Here is a 27,165-nt window from a genome sequence, read left to right on the forward strand (position 1 = left end):
ATGGTTTATGTGATTGATGAGGTTGGGGAAGAAGGGCAGATCCTTAAGCCAAAGGAGTTCCAATCAAAATTCCGCAATGCAATTGGGGCCCTAGTCAGAGACAAGTTGAACCCATCAATCCGTAATTGGCACGACTATCCAGAGGACATAAAGGATGACCTATGGAAAAATCGTCTATTGGTCAATTTTAATTTTAGGATTCCGGCAGAGAAGCTACCCCTAGTAAGACGACGTGCTATGAAGATGATGGGAGAATCCTTCCGACGTTGGAGGAATGAGCTGAACACCGAGTACATCAAAAAGGGGTTAACTCCGTACCATAAGTATGGACACATCACTCCTGCTATCTGGGCGTTGCTCGTGGCTGAGAAGACTGCACCAGAATCTTTGGCCTTAAGTGAAAAGAACAGCTTGCAGGCGAAGAAGAACATCCACCACCCTCGTCTAGGCCCCGGTGGCTACGAGGGCAAGGAAGAGATGTTTAGAAAGATGGAAGAGGAGGCCGTAGCTGCTGGGAATACAAAAGTAATGAAATTGAAGCCACGCACCAAGCGTTGGCTCTTTGCCAGGAATCTTGAAGAATCAGGCAGCAGTCTGAAATTTGCCAAGCCAGAGACCGAGGAGGCAGTGTCAAGGATAATGAAATATTCTGAAGATATCGAGAAGGGCTCATTCACTCCTTCTAGAGAGAAGGACGAGCTTAGCCTTGGCTTGGGAAACCCCGAGCACCCAGGCCGTGTCAGGGGGTTAGGGAAACATAAGACCTGGAAGGAAGGATTTCGAGAGGATGTGGAGATGTACAAGAAACATGGTAGAAACCGGGAGGAGAGTCTTGCCACCCTAGTGAAGACCCTAGTTGCCAAGGAACTACAGGAGCAAGGACTGTCTACTGAGCGACGGTCACAAATGGAGCCGCCTAGGGATTTGGTTCTAGTTGGTAGCCCTCCAAATGTTCAAAGCAGCCAAGGTTCCAATGCAGCCTCCGCCTCAGTCGATCACATACGGGTGCCAACTCGTTGCATCCTGTTGATTCCCATCGGTAGGGGACAGGAGATGGCTGAGGTCGCAACGGGTCTGGCACATCCTCCAATTCCAGGCGACATCTGGCACCATAAACCGGTCCCGGCCGACTATAGTAAGGTTGAGGTGCATACCGTGAATCCCGAGTACGCGAAGCATAAGATTGAACACCCAACTAGCGAGGGGATTCGTGAGCTTGGACTACTCATGAAACAGTTCATCCTATGGTACAAAAAGGATATTGTGTTGAATGTTTCCTCGCCAACTCCAAGTGATGTACACCTGGAGAGAGTCCACCTTGAGGATGGAGCGGTGTATTCACCGTCTCATGAGGACCACTTGATGCATGAGAGGGTACCGGCTTCTCCAACCGCTGGTGAGCAAGGGGTCGAGCCAGGGCATGATGAGACGCCACATGAGCCTCAAATAGGTGAACCTTCTGTAGCTCGTGCGGAGCCAGAGCATGAGATGCCACATGTGCCTCATAGTCCGCATTCTTCTACAGCTCGTGCCGAGCCAAAGCGTGATGAGACACCACATGTGCCTCATAGCCCAAAACCTTCTACAGCTCGTGCCGAGTCAGAGCATGACGAGACACCACATGTGCCTCCTAAGCCACAACATTCTCCAGCTCGCCCCGAGCAAGGCCATGATGAGATGGCACAGACTTTTCAACAAGCACCGCCGACACATGAAGAACTACTCCCTCTAGTATGTGAAGCTCGTGAAAAGATCCCCATCATGATAAGGTCGACAGGGTCAAAATCTTTTGTGGATATGAATGTCTCGGGTATGTACAAGTGGTATGCTCATGACCAGTTCAAGCCTGAGAACCAAGGCCCGAACAAATTTGCCTACAGGATGCCCACTGACACCTCAGACTACACAACGATAACAAAGTATCCAGATGTTGAAACCATCAAGTGGTCAAAGGATTGCCCGAAAGAATATGTAAAAGGCAAACGTTTCCTACCAAACCGGGTCTTGTGTAAGATGCCATATGGAATGAGAAGGTTCCATGATTGGTACTACTTGCATGTTTCACGTACAGAACTGAATGTGTTGGAAGCAGTAATACCTGCTCGCACATTTGGAGGCCCTGCTTCGGGTATTGCCTTTGACTTCAGCGACATCCAATCATGCTTTCACCTTAGTTCAATGTCGATGAATCTGATTCGCACTTGGTGCCTGTAAGTCCTCTTCCTCTTGATATGATTTGAAAGTAACCTAGTTGGATTTTGCTAAAACTAACTTACGTCATGATTTTTAGAATGCAAGCAAACTTTATGAAATCTACACGCTCAACGAAAGCCGGGTATGTAGACCCTATGCCTATAGCACAAATAAATTTTAATTACCCATCGAGATGGGAATTGGATGCGCCACAGCTAGCTGCTGGAGGGACGTTGGCGGAGAAAGAAAAGATCCGTGCGGCCAAAATAAGAGAAGAGTCTCTTAAGGTTGCGGCATGGCTTGCCGTATGTTTAAAGAATCTCCAACACTTCGAAACAATATGGATTCCATACCACTTCAAGTAAGTTCGATTAATTGTATACTTAACGATTGTTCGGTTTATCTTATTTTGATGCAAAGGTACTTATGTATTTATTTAAAATTGTTGTAGCAATCACTGGATAGTCATAGGTCTCGATGTCGGGATGAACATGGCATGGATTTGTGATTCTGCAGATTTTGACCCTCACACATATAAAGACTTCATGTCAATTCTCATTACGTAAGCAAATTTGTAATCCTAGTAACCTTATATGATTCACTTTAATATCGACTTCTGCATACTACAAGTCACATCGATTCTCATTCAAACAGGGCATTCAGGGCCTATGTCAAGAATCACAAAGGAAGGCATGATCCAGGTCTGGGGAGCCACTTGCGTTTCAAATTTCTATGTTCGGTAAGTGCGACTTAGTTTGGCATAAAATTACTAATTTTTTCAGTACTTATACTTGACACATCTCCATTTGCAAATTGAAACAAAGTTTCCCAAGCAAAGGCCAGGGAGTCTGCATTGTGGATACTATGTATGTGCTTTCATCAGTAACACAAAAGGCTACAGGAGACACCCTGAATTGGTAAGTTTGAATCTCTTAGTGGGTTGTAGTATGAAAACATAGTATTTCTCACTTAGCTTTGCAATCTCTTCTTTACACTAGACCTAAACTTGTCTTTTACGATCTTGTAGTGGAAAGAAGAAAAAGGACTAAAAAGGGATGTCTACAGGGATGATGACCTCTTAGAGATTGTCGGTGACCTTTGCAACTTTATAATGGACCATGTTGTTTATTACAAAGGTGATTACCATAACCCACAGTCCGACTTAGGTAGCAATCCTCTTTACCAGCACCTCCGTCAGTGGGATAGGCTATGTCTAGGTCGTTGATTACATGTGAACTTGTTGGAATGGACTGTGATCGATTTGTATTAGTACCTGAAAAATTTCGGACTCTTTTGGATGGATTTGGACATGGAAACATTTTGGACTTGAAATGTGGTGCTGTGTATATGTATGGATATTTATGTTGTGAATCTGTGATGTTTTCTGTCTCTGATTATATATGTATATATGTATGTGGTGCTGTGCTGTGCTGTCAACTCGATTATTGTAATTTTTATTTTTTTTTCTGAAAAATAACTGTAGGGGCGGTTCTAGATAGAGCCGCCCTTGCAAATACAGATAATAGAGGCGGCTGAGACACAAGCCGCCCTTACTAAGGCTCACTATAAGGGCGGCTGGAAGCACCAACCGCTCTTACAGTAGGCCACTGTAAGGGCGGCTGTTGTTTCCAACCGCCCTTACAGTGGGCCTCTGTAAGGGCGGCTGGTGTTGAACCGCCCTTACAGTGAATTCCACTGTAAGAGCGTTTGCATAAGGGCGGCTGGGCCAGCCGCCCTTACAGAGCTTATTTAGCCGCCCCTGCAGTACCTGACTGTAGTAGTGTATCTATATTTAATGTTCCATTCATGTGTCCAAAGGTTTAATGTAATAGATGAAAATTTTTTGATGTGAGAACTAAACAGGGCCTGAGTACGAGAGTGTCTCTGCGTATATTAATTACGGTCAGCATCCAAGCTCTACAAATTGTGTAAAATGCTGCAGCTTCTTTCCCCCTCAGCCTCTTTCATGTCTTCGTAGGCCTTGTTTAGTTCCGAAAAGTGAAAAGTTTTCGGTACTGTACCACTTTCGTTTGTTTATGATAAATATTATTCAATTATGGACTAACTAGGATCAAAAGATTCGTCTCGTGATTTACAGCTAAACTGTGTAATTAGTTTTTATTTTCGTCTATATTTAATGTTTCATGTATGTGCCACAAGATTCGATGTGACGAAGAATCTTGAAAACTTTTTGGTTTTCATGGTGAACTAAACAAGGCAGTAGACCTTGTTTAGTTCCAAAAAAATTTACAAAATTTTTTCGAATCTCTGTCACATCAAAATTTTTAGACGCATGTATGAAATATTAAATATATATGAAAATAAAAACTAATTGAACAGTTTAGTCGGAATTGACGAGACGAATCTTTTGAGTCTAGTTAGTATATGATTGGATAATATTTATTAAATACAAACGAAAGTGGTACTATTTTTATTTTGTAAAAAAATTGGAACTAACCAAGGCCCTAGTGGATTTGCTTCAGCAAAGAACTGGGACGTTGTTTGTGTTTGGCTCTGGTTTCAGATCATCCCCAAGCTTTTCCCCCGTTGCATTGCATGCCAGGCCAGGCCTTTTTGTGTAGTAGTAGTAGTAGTAGGGCACCTGTACTTCATAGTTGCTTGGACTCACTGCACTTTCATTACACAACGCAAGGCGCCCATCAACTGCTTCAAGGAACAAGGAAAGGACCGGCCTCGTTTAGTTCACCTATCAAACCAAAAAGTTTTCAAGATTCCCTATCAAATCGAGCCCTGAGAAATTCTCCATTCTCCACTGAACCCTAGCCAAAACAGAGACCGGCAGCAGATCGCACGAATGTACAAGTCGCGGCTGCAGGAGCTGTGCCAGAAGCGGCGATGGGCGCCGCCGGTGTACGAGCCTACCCGCGAGGGTCCTGCCCACACGCCCCTCTTCCGCGCCACTGTCGTCGTCAATGGCGAGAGTTTCAGCTCCCCGGATGAAGGGGAGAGGTCAGTCAAGGAGGCGTGCAACCTCGCTGCCATGGCCGCCTTCGAGAACCTCAGCGCGCTCCCGGCCGAGGCCCCTGCCCCTGCCCCTGCCCCTGCGCCGCCGCCGCCCGGTGAGCTGCCAGCTTGTCCCCTTACGATTTGGGATCAAATAAGGTTTTCGTTCCTCGAATTATCACCGCCTTCTCGGTGGAATTTCCCTCCGTGTGAAAACCCCATGCTATTATCTTCTTTTCCTTTCGAAAAACACTATGTTTTCTTAAAACAATGGAAAATAATTTCTTTTCTTGGACGATCGTGGTAGCATTGGATTTTCGCACCCTTCTCGTTGTTTTGAGTTCCTTACCAGGTACATTTGAATATTTGATTATTTGGAGGTGGCACGGGTGCCTGAATCGGTAGGAACCACTCCAAGGTTTAAGCATCTGCCTAGCTTTTGAAATTAATCTTACGAGATGAACTGGAGAAGAGTAGAACTTATTAGTAATCCAAGTATTTTCAGGTGAATTTTACTAGCATTATTGTTGCAACAGAGGAAATTGATCCCTATTTTTTTAATACTACTAGTGCAATGTTAGTATTGGTAGGAAGCATTCATGTAGGTAGATAGGCTCACCACCACACTTTACTCTTTGATTTTGTATTGATTGCACTTGATTTTCCCACCCTTATCATCGATTTGAGTTCCGTATGAGGTACGTTTAATTGTTTCTGTTGTGAAGCATTAGTGGATTGTCCACCTTTTCCCAATCGCTTAAGCTTTTGGGTTCACTTGGCTTGTGCATGAAATCTCGAGTTTGAGTCTTGGTAGAGGCATCTTTTAAGTCCTCTGCTCCCTTCTTTATTTCCACGTTTGCGCCTTGTTCTGGCTGCACGTGAGTGGGAGTGTTGTGAAGTATTAGTTGGTGCATGAAACCTAACAGTTTCGAGGTGGTGTGGGTGTTTCAATCAGTAGGAACCCTCCAAGGGGTAAGCATCTGCCTAGTTTTTGAAATTAATCTTACCAGTTGAACTGAAGAAGACTTGAACTTATTCACAATCCAAGTATTTACAGTTGAACTGAAGAAGACTTGAACTTATTCGCAATCCTAGTATTTACAGGTGAACTTTACTAGCATTATTGCTCCAATAGAGGAAAGTGATCCCTGTTTTTGTAATGCTACTAGTGCAATGGTAGTATTGATTGCACGTGATTTTGCAAGGACGTAGTGTGTTTCATGCAGTTAGGTAGGTTCACCAGCACACTTTACTCTTTGATTTTGTATTGATTGCACGTGATTTTGCAAGGACGTCGTGCGATTCTTGTAGCTAGTGGACCCTGAAGATAAAATTCTGGCCGTGTATAATGGATATATAGAAGAAGTACCACGTGAGTCATTATGTACATAATAAACTGCTCGGAGGTCATGTTGAACTCATTTAAGAAATGCAGGAGAAGCTGTCTGTAGTTTTTAGCAAATCGGTTACACGGTTACATCTCAGGACTATTCATCATATGATCCATATGTCATTCCTGGAAAGTTGTCATTATTATTTTCTATTCTTTTTTATGTTTGGATTAGTTGTTTTGTCGTTTACCTATGTCCCTATGTTTATTCTCTCATGCTATAAAGATCCTTTTTTCATGCAGTAGAGCGTTTTTCGCTCATCTAAAAGAGGAAATTTTCTTTTTTGCTTTATCTGTCACACTCATTATTATTATTTTTTATGTAGAGACCCAGCTTCGTTACAAGAATCAGTTACAAGAATATGCTCAGAAGCGAGGCAAACTCCTGCCTTCGTATCGTCCCATTCATGGAGGTTCTCTTCGTGCACCTCTATTCAAGTCAGAAGTAACCATAGATGGTCAAACATTTGAGAGCCCAGAGTACTGTCGCACAATGAAGGAAGCTGAAACAGCGGCTGCAAAAGTTGCTCTGATGTTCTTACCTCAAGAAGCAGGCCCAACACAGCAACTACCGGTTGGTCCATTTCTTTTCCTTTTCACTTTTGGAGAATTTAGTTAGCACAACCTCACCTTATTTATGATAACAGATACACTCTTCAGCATATATGCGCACTGTCAGTTAATATTCAGCAAACCAAGTTTGGATTGTCCAGTACATCTGGGACCAATATTGATCCATACTGATAAAAATGGTTTTTGAATTGGGAACGACTAATATGCTTAGACATATTTTAAATATCTGCAAATGTATTTAATTGCATGCCATCTTGTACCATCTTGGGGCAAATAAGTCATATGCATGTGAAGTTAAGGCCGTTGCTAGTTTTTTTTGTCTTTTTTCCCTTTTCTTTTTAACTTGATCATGTAGGAAAGGTGTGCATCATTTCATTTAGAAGAAAGAAAGTACATGGGTTCTTTAAAAAAAGTACATGGGTTGGAGAGAAAATCCCCTTCCCAAGAGGAAACCCAGCACACATGCACAAAACCATACCACTGGCACAACAAAATCTAGGAATCATCCCATACCCCTAGCACAAACCATACGCTTAGGGCGTGTTTGGATCATGGCCTCCCAGTCAGACGATCCTAGCCAGTAGCCACAGTCACATGAAATCAGATGCCTGCCGACGCTGCCTCGGCCAGGCAAGAATCTCATGCCATCATCCAAACAAGCCTTAGTCCTGGTGTCTTGCATTCCAGGTAAAGGTATTACTGTACTAGTTGTGCTAAAACCTGAAGAAGTTGCTTCCATTCCATTTCTACTTGCTAAGAAAATGTTGGTCTTGTTACTAATTTTCCATTGTTGCTATCGTTTCTTTTTTGTTGGGTTTCATCTCTAGCATATCCTTAGGCTGCAATTGTTTGAGCTACTTTGCAGCAGCTGCTGCTTTTTTGTACAGTAATACACAGTAACCCGTGAGAGTGAGCTGCAGCCGCAGCAGCTGCTGCTGCAGAGAATGGCTGCCGATACTAGGGTTTAGCTGCACACTGTTAGGAATTCCAGTAACAATTGTTGAGCTGTGATCCATTTACCATGTCAGGTACCAAGCATATGTCGTCATGCTTTATCTTTTTAACAAAAATGTGAGAGTAGCAATGAGCCAGTAAACTGTGAAAATTATCTCAAACAGTTTTGTAGTCAAATTGCAGAAATTTGAGCTTTGCCATTGCAGGTGCCTATGAGCTAGCCTGAAGCAAGGTTCATAGAACAAGATAACAGTTTGCAACTAAATAGGGTTACATGCTATGTATTCCTTAATGTTTTGTAATGTTTATAAAGAAAGATAATGATTTGTCACTATGCATCTTTTTCCATGGATCAAATGTTCTAGATTCTAAAAGGTCAACAATTTTTTTTTAAGATATCCGATGAATTTAGCTATACCAATTTGATGGGTCATTCTACCTTTCACAGCTTCCATCAGTATCCTATAAGAATCTTCTACAAGAATTTGTTCAGAAAGAAGGCTTTCCCTTGCCTACCTATGATACAACTTTGGATGTCTCGAACTATTCTGCTGCCTTCATATCAACTGTGGAAATTCAGGGTGCAACTTTTCGTGGAGAGCCAGGGAACACTAAAAAGCAAGCAGAGATGAATGCTGCGAAGATTGCTTTTCAACATTTCAAAGACAGTAAGTCGCTAAGCTACTGTCATAGTTTCCTTCACATCAAGAACAAACTTGCCTACCATAGCAATAGATTTGCAATTATCTTTTCTATTCATTACATGAGATCAATGATGGCATTTATGTTTTGAAGCTTCATTCTTGATAAAGTTCAACTTCTTATTCTGTCATATGATTACAGTTCCCCGATGTGTTGTATGTATTAAGAACTGCTATGTAGGAGTTAATATATACCTAAAATTTTGCTCTTAGGAAAAGAGTGAGAAATTCGTAAAGCAACTAAATTCTGAGCCTGTTCACATGTGTGGATGGGAACAGGAACTCCTATTTGACTATTCATTGCCTCAGTATCAGTTTCTGATATATGGCTCCATTGTCAAGACTCCAGACTTGTCTAGTTCATTGTTGATGGTTTACCTGTTTACAGATTCATACTGCTTAGCATTTGAATTATAGTAGAGTGTCAACCTTACATCTAACCCTTGGTTACGATATTTGAATATCGTGCGAAGGTTAGCTCTTGTGGATTCTGTTTTGAGTTTTCTTTAGCGATCAATTGCCCCTGTCCAACCTTCTCGTTTTTCCCCATCTATGCACACCTTGTTCTGCATACCGTTAGCAAAATTTTTTTGCCTTTCAGGGGTAAAAGACTCTGCTTGTTCTACTGTCCATGGAGGACCACCTGTGCAACAAGGAACCAAGAACTTGCCTGCTGGACAAAATATCAAGGTTCTAGAACCTGGTTTTTCGGTGCTTGGTGTATCAATGCCAACGGCAAATCATGGCAAGGATAATGACTTTGATGCTGGTGAGTTTTCTGGTTACTCCTTTTGTTCCATTTCTTTGCAAACTAATATTACAAGTACATGGAAATCTCATGGTTCTTAGCCACTAGTATTGGGCTTCTTCTAAACCAACTTCGCCACGTTCATGTCTATGAATGTGATCTTTCAAATTTCAACTTTGACGTTCCAGGAGGTACTAGTGGCTAGTGCGCATCAGTTCCTTAGCCTCTCAGATCCTTTGCTGTACCATATGCCAATTTCTTCCGTTTTGAACTTTGGTGACTTTGGAGTTTTGAAACTACAGTGAACGTGCATTTGTGACATTATGTGCATGGTATTTGGTAGTTACTATTTCTGCTCTTTGCAAACACGTGTTGGGCTTTGCACAACAGTGCAGGGATTTTTTTTTTTTCAACGTAGTGGCAGGAGCTCTGCCTTTCAATTAAGAAGAAATAGAATTGACCCAGTTTATGAGGGAAGCAAGGCCTGAAAACCTTACAACCACACAGTTTATTAAAGGAAAATTGGCAAAAAACCTAAACATGACAGTCCAGACGGCTAACTCTGAGCAATCCATTTACAAAGGTGACACACAACTGACAGAGCCCCATGCACGTCATCATTGCTGAGCTTATCACAAGATCCAATGATAAGAAGCTCCGACTTAACATCAACCAAGCCCCAAACATGCCACCACGACCTCCGTAGAAAAAGGACACAATGTGTCATCGTTGCCAAGCTTTGTTGCATCCCACAATAAAAGCAGCTCCGACATCTCACTGCAGATCCACTCTAGGAGAACCAGAGACGCGCGCCGCAAGAGTAGCGAACCAGAGAGAACCTGGCCTCGTTGAAAATCCAAGGCTTGCAGACGAAGGATACGATGTTGATCGTTGTTTTCACCTGCCTAGAAAACCCCAAGCGAAGTTTCCTCAGAAGAACCCCGCAGGATGAGGGGAGGCCTCGACGACTCTTCCAAGGAATCCAAGGAAGGGAGCAACGCCAGTGTCGCCGTTGTTGGCTCCGACTAACACTGGCCAGGTTTTCGCGCAACGCGCTCCACCTCACACCAGCACAAAAGGTCCACACCACTGCACATCAGCCAGTCCTGTAAGCACCACAGCACGTGGCCAGAGACTGATGCATGCGGCCAAACGCAACATCTTCCGCGAAGCCAGATGAAGAATCTCACTGTCTGCCACCACACGCAGTTTGTGAGCTGAGCTCATGGAGCCATTGCCGATGGAAAGCCATGCCCACAGCAGGTTGCGTAGCGAGCCATGGTTGTCATGTCCTAGCACCACACATGCAGCCTCGGTAATGTCGTGACATCCAAGAAGTGCCAACGCTCCAGCACGCGATGATGCCACGTTGAACGTGGCCTCCAAGCCGCCGTCGTGCAGCATCCGGGCCACAGCCACCTCTCTGCGACTGCAGCATCCTGCGAGCGTAGCCAGTATGCAGCCTATGCCCCCACTCCCGCATGCCACCACCAAATGGCCTCTGGCAGCCAACTCCAGTTGCTGGGTTGATAGATCTGGTCAAGGGGACGCTGGATCCGCACGCACCGGAACTGGATTCTGGCCGCTGCCTGCTGCTACTTGCAGGCCACGCATGGGAGTTCCTCTGGGAGAGAGGGAGGATTTATGACCTTACACGTGGGTCCTGGTAGAATTACACAAGCATACTGGCCAAACCTCAAGGACCAGCGGGAAGGTATGAGCTGTGTATTTCAGGCATCTTGGGTTTGAATCCCAGGCATGTCTTCATTTTTTTTTTCTTCCTGATTACCTCTCTCACTCATGTGCTGGTCCCTCCATTTCAAATTATAAGTTGTTTTGGCTTTTTTAGATATCTATACATAGTAAAATCTATGTATCTTAGACTGACATAGTGTATATTTATATACATAGTAAAAAGCCATGTACCTAGAAACACCAGAAAGATTTTAATTTGGAACAAAGGAGTAAAAAAATAAATTAGTAAGTTCAACTTGGTTCCTCGGCTCTCAGGGTTAGGGATGCATATTGTGATGTCATAGTGGTTGTACTGCTGCTATTTAGTATTTACCCTCTAAAACACATTTAGATCATAACCAGTTGATCAATATTACCACTGAGAGGTAATAATATGAACTAGTAGAATGTTCCCTGCTATGAGGCACATGTTAAGTTCAACTTTGCACTTGATTAACTTTTGGCTGGTCTTATTTATTCTGCATCTGATGTCCATAACTCTGTCCATTGCATGTCTACATAATGCAACCCTTGCAAGTTTCTTTTTGTCTGTATTTGCTATTTGCTGATGTGGGTTTTCTCTGTATTAACTTGATTCTCATTCATTCATTCACTCACTCATGTTATGTTCATGTGCAGTAAATCATGATGCTGGATCAGCTGGCTCTGCTAACCGACTTCCTGTTGCTGCTACAACACAGTCTCTTGATGGAAACACTCTCTCTGCAAAGCTGGAAGTTAACAAACCACTCCTTGCAGAACCAAGCACAGAAGTTGACAAACTGCCCCTTCTAGGGCCAAGCATGGATATTGAAGTAATGGACTCAACTCTGGAAGTTGACAAACTGTCCCTTCCAGAGCAAAGCATAGATATTGAAGTTCTGAAAGTTGACAAACTGCACTCTCCAGAGGCAAGCACAGAAGCTGAAGTGATCCACTCGTCTCTGCAAGTTGATGAACCGCTCATTCCAGAGCCAAGCACAGAAGTAGAAGGCATGGACTCATCTCTAGAACACACATCAGTTGTGAATGGTCAGGCAGCCCTCATAGCCCCAACCATTACCTCTACTCTAAGCATGTCAACAGCTACCATGCCTGTCAGCAATGACAGCTGCGGTTGCTATTTGGGAACCAACAGAATCCAAGTCTACCCTCGCCACACTGATATGGTTATCCCAGAAGGTGCGACCATGCTTCCCATCAGCGATAATCAGTGGGTAGCTGTCAGCCTACCTTATTCCAACAATAACTAAGGTAATCTGAACCCCACTTTATAATTTTATTACTGGAAGTCTATGGTTCGCTTGCTCCCACTGAATCTATTCTCTCTGTTACCGTAACGCAGGTAGCAGGACTGCCAGGAAGATTAGAGCAGACAAAAGGAGAATTGATGGATGCTTTGTGACGATTATATGGCTTGTGATTCCGAGCTAATATATTTCCCGTGTTGTACTAGTAATCTAGTCTAACAAGACTGCCTTGCGCTGGATATCATTAATGCCCCTATTGCGGAGACTTGTGACTTCCATTGTACTCCTTATCTAGCTGAAGCTACTTGCTTAACTATGTGAGGAAATCTGAGTTATACCAGTGCCAGGTTATAACTGAAGTAGAGAAGCTGAACTCTGGATGACTGGATGGACCATCCGCAACATTTATCATGATCAGACTTCTTTCATGCTCCCTGGTTGAGCTCGTTGTTTTCTTGTTGCCTTTGGGAATGCTTCTGGATGTTGATATGCGTCTGAGTTTGAGCATCTGCTCAATGCGGTCGGCATGCTGTAGGCTGTAGCTCTTGATTCATTTTGTTCTGCGTATTGCTCTTTGTTCAACTCTTCGCAGCACACTTTCTCAGCAAGAGCTCTGCGTCGAAATTTAGGGAGGAGCATTGAGTAGTAATCGTCTCCCTCTGCCTGCCCTTTTTACCGCGGCCATTGGGTGCCCCCATACCTCTAGTGTTCCTTCCGAAAGCACCACGCTCGCCTACAAATCACGGCGCCGTGACCACGCGCCGCTGCTCTCTCCCCAGTCCTCCACCTCGCACCGCCGTTCCCATTTCCGGCCTCGCCGGTGCGTGCATGCGCGCGCGAGGGACGGCAAGTGAGCTCAGCTCCAGCACGCAATCGGCAGCAGAGTGAGCTCACCCTCTCCCTCCGTCGCTGCTCCGCGGTGAGGAGAACTCCCGGCTTGCTACTAAGCTACTAGCTACCACAACTGTCTGTTGCCGCCTCCTGCTGCTGCTCTCAGGGAGCTCTCGTTTTAGATCAGCGCATGTGCTTCTTGGGAGAGATTTCCGCGGTGCTGTTTCTTTTTCAGCCTCGAATTAGGATTTCCAGGGGAAATCAGGGGACGCCACTAGCCCACTATAGTGTTCCGCTGCCGGCTAAGGCCTTGTTTAGTTTGGGAAAAATTTTGGATTTCGCTACTGTAGCACTTTCGTTTGTTTATGGCAAATATTATCCAATCATAGACTAACTAGGATCAAAAGATTCGTCTCACGATTTACAGTTAAACTGCGTAATTAGTTTTTGTTTTCGTCTATATTTAATGCTTTATGTATGTGCCGCAAGATTCGATGTGACGGGGAATCTTGGAAAATTCTGAGGGGTCAGTATTTTATAATAAGACCTACTGAGACGTGTTGACTTCGCTACCATATCATATTTTTCGTTGACCACGGCTGAGTAGTGACACAGTACTCGCCGTATGCTGTCGAATTCTTCTATTCTTTATTTACCTGCTGGAAATGGTTCTCATTCAGCCATGTCCAATGTACGTACTTCATTGTGGTGATAGTTGTATATGAAAACTACACTTGTGTGGACATTGATAGAGATGCTGAAACTTTGTTATGTGTTCAACATTCTCAGTGCTAAACCTTTCTTTTACGACTGACTTAGCAATTAGTAAAGAGGAAAAGTTCTAAGGAGGTATCAATAATTTTCCCTCAGCAAGATAGGGCCATCATGTGTTTTTACTACATGTTAAGGTGTGCTTCATTTCTTGTAGAAGATCAACGGGGGACGTGGGTTACAACTTAATTAGATCACGTCTGGAAGCCCATTTGCTGTGTCCTTCGAAAGAAAACTATTTTCTTTGTTCATACAATTGCACTTTCTTTCTGATCTGCATGCTGATTTTGATTTATCTAATCTCTAATGTTTCATTTAGGCCTATTGAATTATGTTCACAGTTCGGGGATCAAGACCATCGGGCCAAACTATTCCAAAGAAATTTTCAGACATGAGATACTCCAATGTTTCCTGGACATTCCTTCTACTGCTATGTTTTGTTTCGATGGCAGATGCAGAGTACATGAAGTACAAGGATCCAAAGCAGCCTATTAACTCTAGAATCAGGGATCTTATTGGTAGGATGACCCTTGCTGAAAAAATTGGCCAAATGACACAGATAGAACGCCAAGTTGCATCTGCAAATGTCATGAAAAAGTACTTTATAGGTAAGTTCTATATAAGCCCAGAATCATTTGCCGTCTTTCATATGGCTTCTTGTTTGGGTGATAAAAACAAACGAAGCCTATGGTACTCCACAGCTATAGCTACCACTGTTGTATTCTTCTAAAAAGGCTACCACTGTGGCATTGTCCTATCCATATCCGATGTTATGCAATTTCTAATGTCAAACTTTCACGCTGTTCTGAAGGAAGCATCTTAAGTGGTGGTGGAAGCGTTCCTGCTCCCCAGGCCAGTCCTGCAATTTGGGTGAACATGGTCAATGAATTCCAGAAAGGTGCCTTGTCAACGCGTCTAGGAATTCCATTGATTTATGGAATTGATGCTGTTCATGGTAATAATAATGTCTACAACGCCACTTTATTCCCTCATAACATCGGGCTTGGAGCTACAAGGTACATCCCTGTTAATCTACATGCACATATTGCAATTTGACAAATATATGCTACATGCTTCATAGAAGGCAGCAATTCATATCCATTTAGCAACAAGAATTGTTTCTTGTTAGCAGGCTGATCATGCAAACATCATAAAAAAATTATGTAGCTATATCAACATCTGTATCTTTCTTGTTCTGTTAGGGATCCTGGCCTCATAAAAAGAATTGGTGAAGCAACTGCTCTTGAAGTGCGTGCGACAGGCATTCAATATACTTTTGCTCCATGTATTGCAGTAAGCACGTATAAAATTTGTTGCTTCTACTATGCAAGATCTTTGATGAAGCAAAGTTGAATGAATATAATGCTATATTCTTGTTTCACTTTAAGTTATATTGATCGGGAACTATTCTTATAGCTTGATTTAGGTTTGCAGAGATCCAAGATGGGGTCGATGCTATGAGAGCTACAGTGAGGATCACAAGGTTGTGCAGCAGATGACAGATATTATCCTTGGTCTGCAGGGCGAGATCCCAGTCAATCATACCAAGGGAGTTCCATATGTTGCTGGGAAGTAAGATACTCTTTTCTCAGTGCTGATACAAATATTATGGTACAAAGCCAATATGTAAGGCATTTGCATCTTTATCAAATACTTGGAACCTAATCACTAATCAGCTAAGATGCCTTGATGGGCACTCTATCAGTAACAATATTTTTATAACAAATATTACTTACTATTTTTGTGAATATCTCCTTCGAATGAAATTAGTTTAGGAAAACAATCAGTATTCTTTTTTTTTTTTGCGAATAACAATCAGGATTATTATCTCACAGTGTTAAAGAACTTTCTATCTTATGCCTATCCTTATACCTCAGCTTATGGCTTTTGCAGGGATAAGGTTGCTGCTTGTGCTAAACACTATGTTGGTGATGGTGGAACTCATAATGGAATCAATGAGAATAACACAATCATTGATGAACATGGGCTGCTAAGCATTCACATGCCACCATATTATGACTCTATCATAAAGGGTGTTGCTACTGTTATGGTTTCTTACTCAAGCTTGAATGGTGTAAAAATGCATGCCAACCATCACTTAATCACTGGATACCTGAAATCCAAACTGCATTTTAGAGTTAGTAATAATCTGCAGCTTTATCTACATTACTTTGCTGTGATCTAAAACTTAATTTTGGATATCTTGTGACTGCTTGCAGGGTTTCGTGATATCAGATTGGCTAGGAGTAGACCGTATCACCTCACCTCCTGGCGCGAACTATACTTATTCTGTGCAAGCCGGAATCAATGCTGGCATTGATATGGTATGTGGATTTCTTTTGAGAAAATTATTGGTTACTTTCAACTAGCTACTGAGGAAAATTATTATATACCTAGTGGGGAAGGTTTAGTGTTGCAATTGGAGGTGAATTCCTAGTAGGTATTGATAACTCTGATGTATTCTTTGGTTGACCTTTTGTCATGAATTATTTTTCATAACAACAATTCAAGAATTGGGGACAGATAAGTTTGCACATAATGGCCATAGTAATTTTTGCTGAAATAAGAATGAAGTTTTTCTTTTCCACCATCTGCCTTTAAATTTTTTCCTTCAACTCAACTCCAGGTCATGGTGCCATACAATTACACTGATTACATTAACGATTTGACTTCTCTCGTTCACAAGGGTGTCATCAATATGAGCAGAATTGATGACGCTGTGAGACGTATCCTTCGAGTCAAATTTACAATGGGCCTGTTTGAGAACCCTTTAGCTGATCTTAGTTTTGCAGAGCAGCTTGGAAAGAAGGTTGGTAAGCTAGTTGTACAATGTTTTCTCAAGTTACATGGTGATGTTTCAAAAAGAGCTACATTGTGATATAGAAAAAAAAACAGTTTTTTGTGTACAGCTAGGTTGGAATTCATTCCAGATCAACCTAAATTTTGTACCAAAATCTGAACAGGAGCATAGGGAGCTGGCTAGAGAAGCTGTGAGGAAATCACTTGTTCTATTAAAAAATGGGAACCCTCCCGAGCAGCAATTTCTACCTCTCCCTAAGAGAGCTAGAAGTATCCTGGTAGCTGGAAGTCATGCTAGCAATTTGGGGTACCAGTGTGGTGGATGGTCAATCAAATGGATGGGGGGCAGTGGTGATATCACAACCGGTAATGCCATTCATCATTTTAATATATATTTTTTAACGAAAATAGCAGGAACTCTGCCCTTCAATTAACAGAGGAGAAAGACCGGTATTCATTACATGAAGCTTCTTTTATATAGGTTTTCCTTTTATATTTCAGCAAAAACAATGCAGGTGTTCATTGCATGGAAATTTAACAATTTAACATACATTTTATGTGACTATTTTTATTGTGTGCATATGGGATTGTCATAGAGCTACGACCGGTGGCCGGCCCAGCCGGCCAACCAAGGGGTATGATACTGTTCAAGGCATGTACAGTACGCCAGTGCCTGAGGGTACACTACTGAATAACTGACTGATTCGGCTGATAAGCTCAAGCGAACAAGCTTATCAGCCGAATCAGTCAGCCAAATCAGCCAACAGTACTTTCTGCCACGGCTTATCAGGGAGTTCATCTAGGTTAAGACTAGGGAACTAGAATCAGGTTTGCATGTAAGTCAAGCCAAGTTGGGAAAATGAGAAAGGGGAGATGTAATTGTTTGGAACTAAGAAGTATGAGTAGTACTGAGAAGTCAATAAGGGGTAAAACCCTAAAGCTCTTTAGCCTCCAGTATCCATGTCGCCCTGCAGCACGCCACCGCCAGCAGCTCTGACTCTCCCTCCTCTGGCCCTCCTCTGGCTGTAGTTTCCTTCCCCCTTCTCCCTAAAATTCTGCTTCTAATTTGCTCCTAATTCCCCAATCCTACCCTAATCCCCTCCAACAGAGATATAACCCTGACAGGGATACACTGAATTGCCAAGTAAACCTAAGAGCTCACTCTAGTTATTTTCCTTGCAGTTTGGTACATTTTTAACATGGTCTAAAACTGCATTTGCATATTTAGAAGTTGGTATTCATAACTGCAAACGCTAGAAGCAAACATGAGCACATTCATACTTCAGATGCATCACAACTGAGCAACTCATTTGCCTCCAGCTTTTGAGCTCAGAAATTACTAAAGGTTCACACTTCAGATACATCCAAAGTTAACTTAGTATCTCCATGATCAACAGCACAGTGATGATAGTGGAACTATCATTCTACTGAACTAACATAATTCCTGATTGAGATTTAGAAGAGGCTAGGATAAACTTCCCAATGCGCTATGCTGAATTTTGCTATGTGAGGTTCCTTTAATAACTGAAATACCTAAAGCAACAGTCTCTACTGTAATTTTTCGTTGCAGTGATTCAGTATCCTGTGCAGGAACAACAATTCTTGGTGCCATAAAGTCTACCGTTGCTGACTCAACGTCTGTTGTCTACTCTGAGAACCCTGATGACAGTTTCATGAAGCATAACGACTTCTCATTTGCTATCATCATTGTTGGCGAGCCACCCTATGCTGAAACAGTCGGCGATAGCACTGACCTCACTATGCTAGACCCTGGTCCAGACACAATCAGAACTGTGTGTTCTGCAGTTAAATGTGCAGTAGTCATCATTTCGGGTCGTCCCATTGTGATTGAGCCGTATGTTCCATTAATGGAAGCGCTTGTTGCAGCTTGGCTTCCGGGAACCGAAGGTCAGGGGGTTGCAGATGTACTCTTTGGAGACTATGGTTTCACAGGCAAGCTCCCACAGACCTGGTTCAAGTCTGTCGACCAGCTGCCCATGAATGTGGGAGACCCACACTACGATCCACTCTACCCTTTTGGCTTCGGTTTGACGATAAATTCATCATTGCCAGGGTAAGCTTGTTAAATGTAGTGTGAAATCAACATGAAGTCCGGTTCGAACTATTGCTTTTTTAAAATAATAATAATAATAGAATAAACCAGACGTTAGTCTTTTTATGCTTCTCACCATGGCGTTTCATCTTGTTTTCTGTTTTCAGGTTCTCTGGTGTTGACAATCTGGGATATAAGAAGCAAAGAGTGCTATTTGTTGTGCTGTGTTCTCTACTGCCATTGGTACTAATCAGTTAATAAATTGGGCATAGACAGTATCTCAACGCCTAGAGCCCTTTTGTAGTTCTCATATGATTAGCGTGTTACTAATCTAGCATTAGTAATTGTTGATTATTTCTTAACGGCCTCATGACTCTCTGCAAAATGTGTCACTGGACATCAATCATTAATCAATCCTTTTGTTTTCGTCGATCCATCTATTATCTATCTATCTACTAGATGAATTCCCCGCGTCATTGCCCCAGGCCATTTTGTTCAAGTTGATACAGATTGTCCTCGAGAAGTGGATGCATGCTACTATATAAAAAGTTAATTATCACCATGTTATGATTTATGTATTTAGCACTTACATGGTTAGTGTTGACGTGGATTCCGGTGACAAGCGCCAGCAAGGGCTTGATCGCCGGACCATACATGGTTGAGAGGGAGGTCTAATTATCTAAACAGTGGGGCTGACCAGGGGGTCGATGAGGCTAAAAATGTTTGACTTGGTAATTGAATGATAACTAATGAACTAATACTTTTAGGGCCCTTTGGAAAACAGGATTCTTTTGCCTGGTCCTGCATTTTTCCTGTGAAAATCGATTCCTGCGTTCCCAAGGGACTCTTAATTGGGGATGTTTAAACTAGGGTCCACAAGATGGTGCCACCAAGGCATGGAATATGGTGGAGATAAGATGGTGTCACCAAGGCATGGAGTATGGTGGAGATACTGATGACGATAAGAACTTACAATTTGGAATGAAGGTAGTAATAAATATATTTATATATTATAATGGAAGAAAAAAACTTACCATGCCAAAGGCCTAATAACACATGGCCTAAACTTTATTTTTTATGAGAATTATGCCCCATTGTCAGGTGATAATATTTATTTGTATATATTTAAAACTATGGTCTAAAACGGACTAAATTTGTAGAAAAGTACAACAATATTCATGACACCAATAACAAATCATGAACATATATTTCATAGTGCATGCAATAGTGCATGCAATGATATTAATTTAGTGCCATAAATCTTGGTGTTTTGTTCTATAAATCCAATTAAACTTAGAAAAAATGAGTTAAGACTACTCTAATTATTAATTTATTTAGGGACATATGGAGGACTATGAGCGTGACTTTTATACGGTATGTTGCCTAAACCCTTCTAAATACTACTATGCTGAGAGGCTGCCATTGATTATTCTCCTGCTCTGATTATCACTTTGGCTACCATGTGCAAGTTGAAAGTTCATGATCCATCCAGGTCACCAATCTCACCATACACCTTTCAGTTGATTTCAACTATCAGGATTAAATTAAATAGGGAGCCTGCAATCACACAGCTTCTTCCATCCAGAAAGAAAGGAAGAAGAATTCTCATGGTCGGTTTATATATATAGACTCGGAACTCTCTAGCAAAGAAGGTCAAATTCAGCAACCAGACGTGTCGCTTGGTCAGTTCATCCAGAATGGACTCGTGGGCAGTTGGGCACGGGCATGATCCTCGTGCACCGCGCACAGCGTAACCAATCCGGCGATAACACCACGCGTACGCTGTGGCCGCGCACAGCCTGGACGGCGAGCCAGCGGCAACGGCGGGATTCGTCAAAATCCTTCGTTCGTAGTAGGCACGCACCAACCGAAGCCAGCAGGAGCAGCCCACCACGCCTTCCCCTCGCCTCGCTGCTCGGCGTTCCGTACCGTCCATCCCCCGGACCCCAAATCCGGCTTTCCCCCCGCAAACCAAGAGCTCCAGTTCCTCACGCCTCTCCAATCCCTCCTCACACACCGGCCCTCCCCCTCCAGGCTCCAGGGCCTTCTCCGGCGACGCCAGCGCCGCCCCTAGCCGCGGTCCTTCACCGGCGACGCCAGCGCGGCCCGAATCTAGGGTTCCCTTCTCCCGCCGCCGCCGCCGCCGGCCGGATCGCGCCCAGAGGAGCCTCAGCGATGCTGCCGTGCGCGAGGTCGGTGCTGCGGAGGAGGGGGCTGGCGTCTTCCGTCCTGCGGAGGTGCGGCGGGGAGGGCGAATGCTCCACCGGCGCGGGGGAGCTGGTCGCCAATGCCAGGTGTTCGAGCACGCTGGCCGCGATCGTCGGCGGCGGCGGGCGCGTGCTCGAGCGCGGCGGCCGGTGGGCATATCCGCAGACCGGCGTGATTGGCGCGGGGCGGATGGCGCGCACGCAGACCAGGTGTTTCCTCGGGTGCGGCGACGGGGAGGAGGGGGGCGTGCTCTCCAAGGTCTATGAGGAGAGGCGCGTGATGGGGTATGCGGTCAATCGAGAGCTGCCTTGTGGTTGTTCTGGAAATCGATTTATAATAACGTGGTTAATCGTTGGTGATTGTGGTGTTGTTGTGATTGCTTTGGTGAGCTCAGGTACTCGCCGGAGCAGATGTTTGCCGTTGTCGCGGCAGTGGACCTCTACGAGGACTTTGTGCCGTGGTGCCAGCGTTCCAGGATTATTAGGCGGCATGACGATGGCTCGTTTGATGCTGAGCTCGAGATTGGATTCAAGTTCCTTGTTGAAAGCTATGTCTCCCATGTGGAGATGGAGAAGCCCAGGTATATCAAGGTGAGAATTGTGGAATGAACATGTAGGTCATGTCATACTTGTATCGAATGAAGACAATAACATCTGGTATAAGGAATGTACTACTTTCAAGGCTCATCACACGTAGGACCTTTTTTTAACAAATCACACAGGACATTCCACCTGTTACCTATTTGCGCCCTATGTTTCTTAGCATGCTTATATGTTTGTTTGCAATGTTGAGTGGCAAATGGATATTGTCGGTGTTTTATCCCCCGGGGGGTCACACCAACGAGTAAATTTGTATGCGTGCTCCCCTTTCCGGATGGTGATGCAAGAAGACACTGAGATTTATCCTGGTTCGGGCAAGAGAAGGCCCTACGTCCAGCGGGGGGGGAGAGAGTTTGTATTATCTTGCACCTAAGTGCTTGTACAAGGGTGAATACAAGCGTGGTATGAACTGCGCTGCTCTACCGTGTAGTAGTGTGCGTGTTCATGTGTTGTGATCTGTCTCTCTTCTATTCCTGAGTCCCTCCTTTTATAGCTCCAAGGAGAGACACAGGGTACATGCATAGATGTTAGAGTAGGGATTGATAGCCGCATGGAGCGCTGACCTACTCGAGGCTTCCGTACGGCATGGCCTCGAGCCGTCCCATCTTGATAGCTTGGTGATGATTACGCGTGCTCCTGTGTTCTGCCCTGCCAGCCGCCTTATGCCGGTCCTGAGGTCGCACGCTTGTACGGTGTGGTGGCGGACCCGACGGCGTAGCTGTGACGAAGTTTAGTCGACGCCCAACTTGTTCCTGAGTAGGGGCCCTGTTTGGTCGAGGGTCGGACGCCGTGTAATACGCTGGTATCTGGAGCGCTGACCTTGGGTATCTCGAGGGGGTCACGATTAGACGTTCCATCCTTGTTTCCTGCGTCCTGACACGCCCTGGGTCGTTCGGTGGGAAGGCTGCAAAAAGAACGATGGGACAGAAGCTTGCTCTCTATCACGCCTCCCATGACCTGTGTGTTAGGTGGGAAACGTCAGATGCATTTAATGCTCCCGCCCGCGTGCGCGCGTCAGGCGGCGGACAGTGTCCCAACGCTCGATGTCTCTCGGTTCGCTCGAGCCCGCTTCCGTCTTCGACGGTAGTCGTTGCTCGAGCCCTGACCGGTTCGCTCGACGCTTATTTCCGTATTCGAGGCTGCGACCGTCGTTGGCAGCGCGTAAGCCAGATTAAGGCGTCGAATTGGGGGTCCCAACCTTCGTATGGGCAATCTCATAATGCGCATCGCTGAGGGTACCCCTTACCGATACCCTCGACAGATATACTATTCGAATAAAGTTACTATATCATGAGCTGTGACCTTTCTATAAATTGACTACTTCCTTGCTAGCTGATTGGTGTACTTCTTGTTTGTTTGGCATAATTTCTTATGGAGCCTTATATGTTTCTGTAAAAGACGTGCCCGCGTGCAAGTTGTGCAAGTTATAAATATGTTTTCTATGATAATGTTCTTAAATTCAAATAACTCTTAGATACATTTGGACACTTGGGAAGTTAAAGTTTCCTGTTAAAAATGTCAATAGTTTTGCTTTTGGCGATGTCATTAATTGATAATTCATTATCTGTTGGCACTGAAAAAGATCTGTGCTCTTGTTTATCCAAGTGATGGTCACATCTCAAAAATATTACCTTAGCTGAACTAGCAATAAGCGCCAATTTTATGTTATGTGATAGCTGTTAATTGTTACAGATCTCAATTTAGTCATTTGTTAGGCACACTGGATTAAAAATTTGCATAGACTAATATGAGCCTATAATCTAGATTTAGTATTCATGTTAGCACAATAAGGGAGACATCAGAACTTTCTGCCTTACTTAGAGCTGCATGTACCATACTATTTGAACAGAAATTTTCTGCCTTTTTTATAGGCTGCATGTACATACTATTTGAACAGAAAGTATCTTCATATATATCAGACTACCAATCATCTGCCTAGAGGGGTGCTTTCTTTTGAATAGCTTTGATGAACTATGGTATTTGTTAATAAACTGCAATTTAGGTTGAAACTTTTTTGTTCAACTAAGATCTTCTATAGTGTCAGTTTCTGGATGATAGTTTGATGTGTGCGCTGATTGTGCCACAGAAAATGCTGTTCTATGCCTCTAAGATTACGAATTTCTTCTACTTGCAGTGTCTTCTGATTACGATTATTTTGCAAATTATGGTTCTGTGTTGATATCAGAGGCACTTTTTCTTGAAAGAAACTGACATGGCAATTTTTCTCTATCCTGCATTTGTCATTTTGTTTATGCTTGAGAAAATTGTGTTTTGTTTTATGTTTCTTACTGGTAATGACTACATGCAGACGACAGCATCTGAAAGTGGACTTTTTGATCATTTGATAAACGTTTGGGAATTTAAGCCTGGTCCTGTTCCAGGGACATGTGACCTCTACTTCTTAGTCGATTTTAAGTTTCAATCACCACTTTATCGTCAGGTAAATCATGCTTTTAGTGATACTGCACATCCATCAACGTATCATATGCCCGTTATGTCTCTTACAATATGAATCTTTCTCATCTCAGGTTGCATCGATGTTCTTCAAGGAAGTTGTTTCACGACTAGTGAGCTCACTTAATGACCGTTGTTTTAGAATATATGGACCTGCTGTTCCAGTGCTTGAAAATACTTATGGACAAGGAAGATGAAGCCGTTATGATTCAATTTTGAAGGATATACCCTTCGCAGATCCCTGGGGATTCCTTGTAGTCAAGGCATAATCCTTCCTTTTATGATTGGCGGTAGTGCCATTTAGGGCATCGTCAGGCAAGAGGTTGTCTTAAGGAAATTCATCAGTTTTGAGTTTACATTCATGGCTATTTCTGAGGTTATTTTTTCATCGAATTAGTAAATTTGTTCCCCATGTATAACAAAGGAATGGCCATTTCTCACGATTATTTACCCAGCCATTCAGTCAATCAGATTCTGATGTTCTGTCTGTCGAAGCGTATGCATTCAAAACTCTCCGTTCACAAGTGTGTTTGTTACACCTCGTCATGAACAAAAAATGGTATCCAGAGGCCAAGTTTCTACGTTATGAAAATAATGTACCACGAGCTATTATTATTTGCTAACGAATGGACTCAAGAGCATGTAGAACGTTTGCTGCCTGATTGTGCTGACAATGCCAAGAGGCCAACAACCATTTGATGATTAGATCTGTAAACGAAGGGACCCAGAACCTGAAACACATGATAATCAAAAGAGCGCATACGTCAGCCAAGAGCCATTTGATGATTTGATTTGTAAACGAAGGCACCCAGAACCTGAAAGACAGGATTATCAAAAGGAGCATACGCCGAGTCTGGGCTACACTGCTGAAAGTTGTTAGTCCGTTGCTGTCTTGCTGATGATCGCGGTGCAAGATGTATTCTTGTGTTTGGAGCACAGGTATATTACAACAATTCAACAGAATCGTTGAATCGTTCGGCACAAGAAGAATAATGGAATTGTTGTTTGGAGCTGCCAGCCGGCTTGCTCCTTCCCAAACCACCTCCATCGGCTGCCGGCGCGCCTATCCTAGCTGTTGCATCCGTCGCACGGCCGTCCCCACGAGGCCGGCCATCAAGCTTGCCAGCTTCCTCCCCGCCGCGCCCTGCCTGACAGCATCGATGTCGCCCCCGACCGAGCACTCGCCCGCCGCGCCGTCCACGCCGCTACCCACTGCGCCGCACCACTCGCCCGGCGTGATGCCGTCCAGCGGGCGCCGCAGCAACTCCTCGTCTATCCTCTGCAGCAGCGCCTCGTCGTCGCCGAACCGCCCGGCGAAGGCCGCACCGCTGCTCACCAGGGCGTCGTACCGCGCCTTCTCCTGCGGCGGCGGCACGTCGACCCGGAAGCTGTGGTTGACGGTGCTGTTCCTGAAGCGTGGCGAGTTGGCCATGACCGTCTGGAAGTAGAACTCCCTGGCCTCCAGCGTGTTGCTGAAGTACATGAGCAGCGTCCGGGGCAGGTTGTCCGGCGCGGCCACACAGTGCTCCGTGAACGCCCGGCTCAGTATCGGCCAGGGAGAACCTGATGCGATCAAAGGCGCCGTCAGTTTGCCGCGGAGGTACCAGTGTCTGGCAATAATGATCAAGCGTGAGAAAGGGGAACAGAACGAGATACCATACCTCTGAAGAGCTCGAACGCGTCGGGCTTCTCGCGGTGCCCCGACGAGAAGGAGATCTCGGCGTTCGTGCTCTGCAGCAGATTTTGGTCGAGAATAACCACGTGATGGTTTCCAGAATCGGCCCTGTGATCGATGAAGTTGAGGTCCCTCGGCACGGAGGACAAGGCGTAGAGCAGGTCTGCATTTGCCGCCCAGACGCTACTAGCTGTCAGCGGCACGACACGACGGAAAACCAAAAAACAAGATTGGCACGCAACGCGGCGGCCTGAAACTCACCGTCCTGCGTCACGAGCGGGTAGTCCGCGGCGTCCAGCGTGACGAGCCAGTCCCACTCCGCGCCGATCCTCAGCAGCACGGCCGCGCCGCGCAGCACCGCGGCGACGGCGGACGGGCCGCGGCCGTCGAGGGCGTCCCCCTTGCCGACGACGTGCACGTTGCCGTACTCGAGGAACACCTGCTCCGACCGGACGTAGCTGGCCAGCCTCGCGCGCTCGTAGGCGCCGGCGCCGGCGTCCAGGTGCAGCAGGTACCGGTTCCGGGGGTGGTACACGGCCTTGAGCAGCCGCGTCACCCGGAGGCAGTCCCCGTGCCCGCCCGTGATGTAGTACGCGAGCACCGGCGGGTACCCGGGCCCCCGCCTAGGCGGCGTGGGCGCCGCCGCCGTCGCCGCGGACGACGGCTCGGCGTCCGGGCTGTAGGGGTCGTCGTACTCGTACGCCGCTTGTTGGTGGCCGATGAAGGAGCTCGACACGTAGCTGAGCACCAGAACGCTGGTCATGACGGCGGCCAGCGTCGCGAACGCGGACCACGGGGAGCATGTCGTGACCCAACCCATGGCGGACGCCGAGAGCTTGGAATCCTTGGGCGTGTGACCGGGCGATACGCGGGAACGGGTGTTCCTGCTACTAGTAAAACTTGCAGATGTCAACGCTCGAGCTGGCAACCGAAGCTGTGGAAGGGGTCATGGAGGACCAAACATAAGCCCTGACGCAATGATGGGCGGGCGAGTATTTCTTTTAAAAAATCCGGCACGACGGAGCCCATGATAACAATGTTAGTATCTTTTGATCACTTGTTTTCTGTTTCTGCGCTACGCGCAGCGCACATGTAGACACGTACTACTGGAGGACGTGCGTCCAAGGACGGACGGGGGCCGGCCGGCGGGGAACAGAAGAAAATCCAGAAATATTAGGGCCTTGTTTAGTTCCCAAAAAATTTTGCAAAATTTTTCAGATTCCCCGTCACATCGAATCTTTAGACACATGCATGAAGTATTAAATATA

At 44.8% G+C, this 27,165-nt stretch overlaps 4 protein-coding genes, 1 long non-coding RNA gene and 1 pseudogene across 8 annotated transcripts; 5 read left to right on the top strand and 1 right to left on the bottom strand.

Moving 5' to 3' along the window:
- LOC8072134 lies at positions 1–2,947 on the top strand. The gene is made up of 4 exons (XM_021456308.1): positions 1–2,210; positions 2,291–2,554; positions 2,645–2,755; positions 2,848–2,947. The coding sequence occupies exons 1-4, from the start codon at positions 1–3 to the stop codon at positions 2,945–2,947; spliced, it is 2,685 nt and encodes an 894-aa protein (XP_021311983.1).
- On the top strand, positions 3,070–3,509 carry LOC110433347. The gene is made up of 2 exons (XR_002450740.1): positions 3,070–3,110; positions 3,221–3,509. It is a non-coding gene; the product is annotated as an uncharacterized LOC110433347 (long non-coding RNA).
- LOC8072135 (double-stranded RNA-binding protein 1) lies at positions 4,784–12,924 on the top strand. The gene is made up of 6 exons (XM_021458079.1): positions 4,784–5,273; positions 6,874–7,121; positions 8,523–8,742; positions 9,377–9,544; positions 11,897–12,511; positions 12,603–12,924. The coding sequence occupies exons 1-5, from the start codon at positions 5,009–5,011 to the stop codon at positions 12,508–12,510; spliced, it is 1,515 nt and encodes a 504-aa protein (XP_021313754.1). The 5' UTR covers positions 4,784–5,008; the 3' UTR covers position 12,511; positions 12,603–12,924.
- On the top strand, positions 13,084–19,397 carry LOC8072136 (beta-glucosidase BoGH3B). 4 transcript variants are annotated; one of them, XM_002456375.2, is made up of 11 exons: positions 13,084–13,426; positions 14,429–14,717; positions 14,921–15,125; positions 15,312–15,402; positions 15,536–15,681; positions 16,003–16,246; positions 16,329–16,433; positions 16,736–16,918; positions 17,073–17,274; positions 18,499–18,982; positions 19,129–19,397. In XM_002456375.2, the coding sequence occupies exons 2-11, from the start codon at positions 14,441–14,443 to the stop codon at positions 19,217–19,219; spliced, it is 2,028 nt and encodes a 675-aa protein (XP_002456420.1). In that variant the 5' UTR covers positions 13,084–13,426; positions 14,429–14,440; the 3' UTR covers positions 19,220–19,397. The 4 variants fall into 4 exon arrangements, with proteins under 4 accessions (XP_002456420.1, XP_021313751.1, XP_021313752.1 ...); XM_021458076.1 differs by having other exon boundaries at positions 13,084–13,391; XM_021458077.1 differs by lacking the exon at positions 19,129–19,397 and having other exon boundaries at positions 18,479–18,657.
- On the top strand, positions 20,623–24,716 carry LOC8072137. Its single transcript, XM_002456376.2, has 4 exons — positions 20,623–21,453; positions 21,564–21,759; positions 24,077–24,208; positions 24,297–24,716. Exons 1-4 carry the CDS (start codon positions 20,687–20,689, stop codon positions 24,417–24,419), a joined length of 1,218 nt encoding a protein of 405 aa, XP_002456421.1. The 5' UTR covers positions 20,623–20,686; the 3' UTR covers positions 24,420–24,716.
- Positions 25,115–26,889, bottom strand: LOC8072138 (annotated as a pseudogene).

The sequence above is a fragment of the Sorghum bicolor genome, chromosome 3, assembly GCF_000003195.3.
Source record: "Sorghum bicolor cultivar BTx623 chromosome 3, Sorghum_bicolor_NCBIv3, whole genome shotgun sequence".
Taxonomy (NCBI): domain Eukaryota; kingdom Viridiplantae; phylum Streptophyta; class Magnoliopsida; order Poales; family Poaceae; genus Sorghum; species Sorghum bicolor.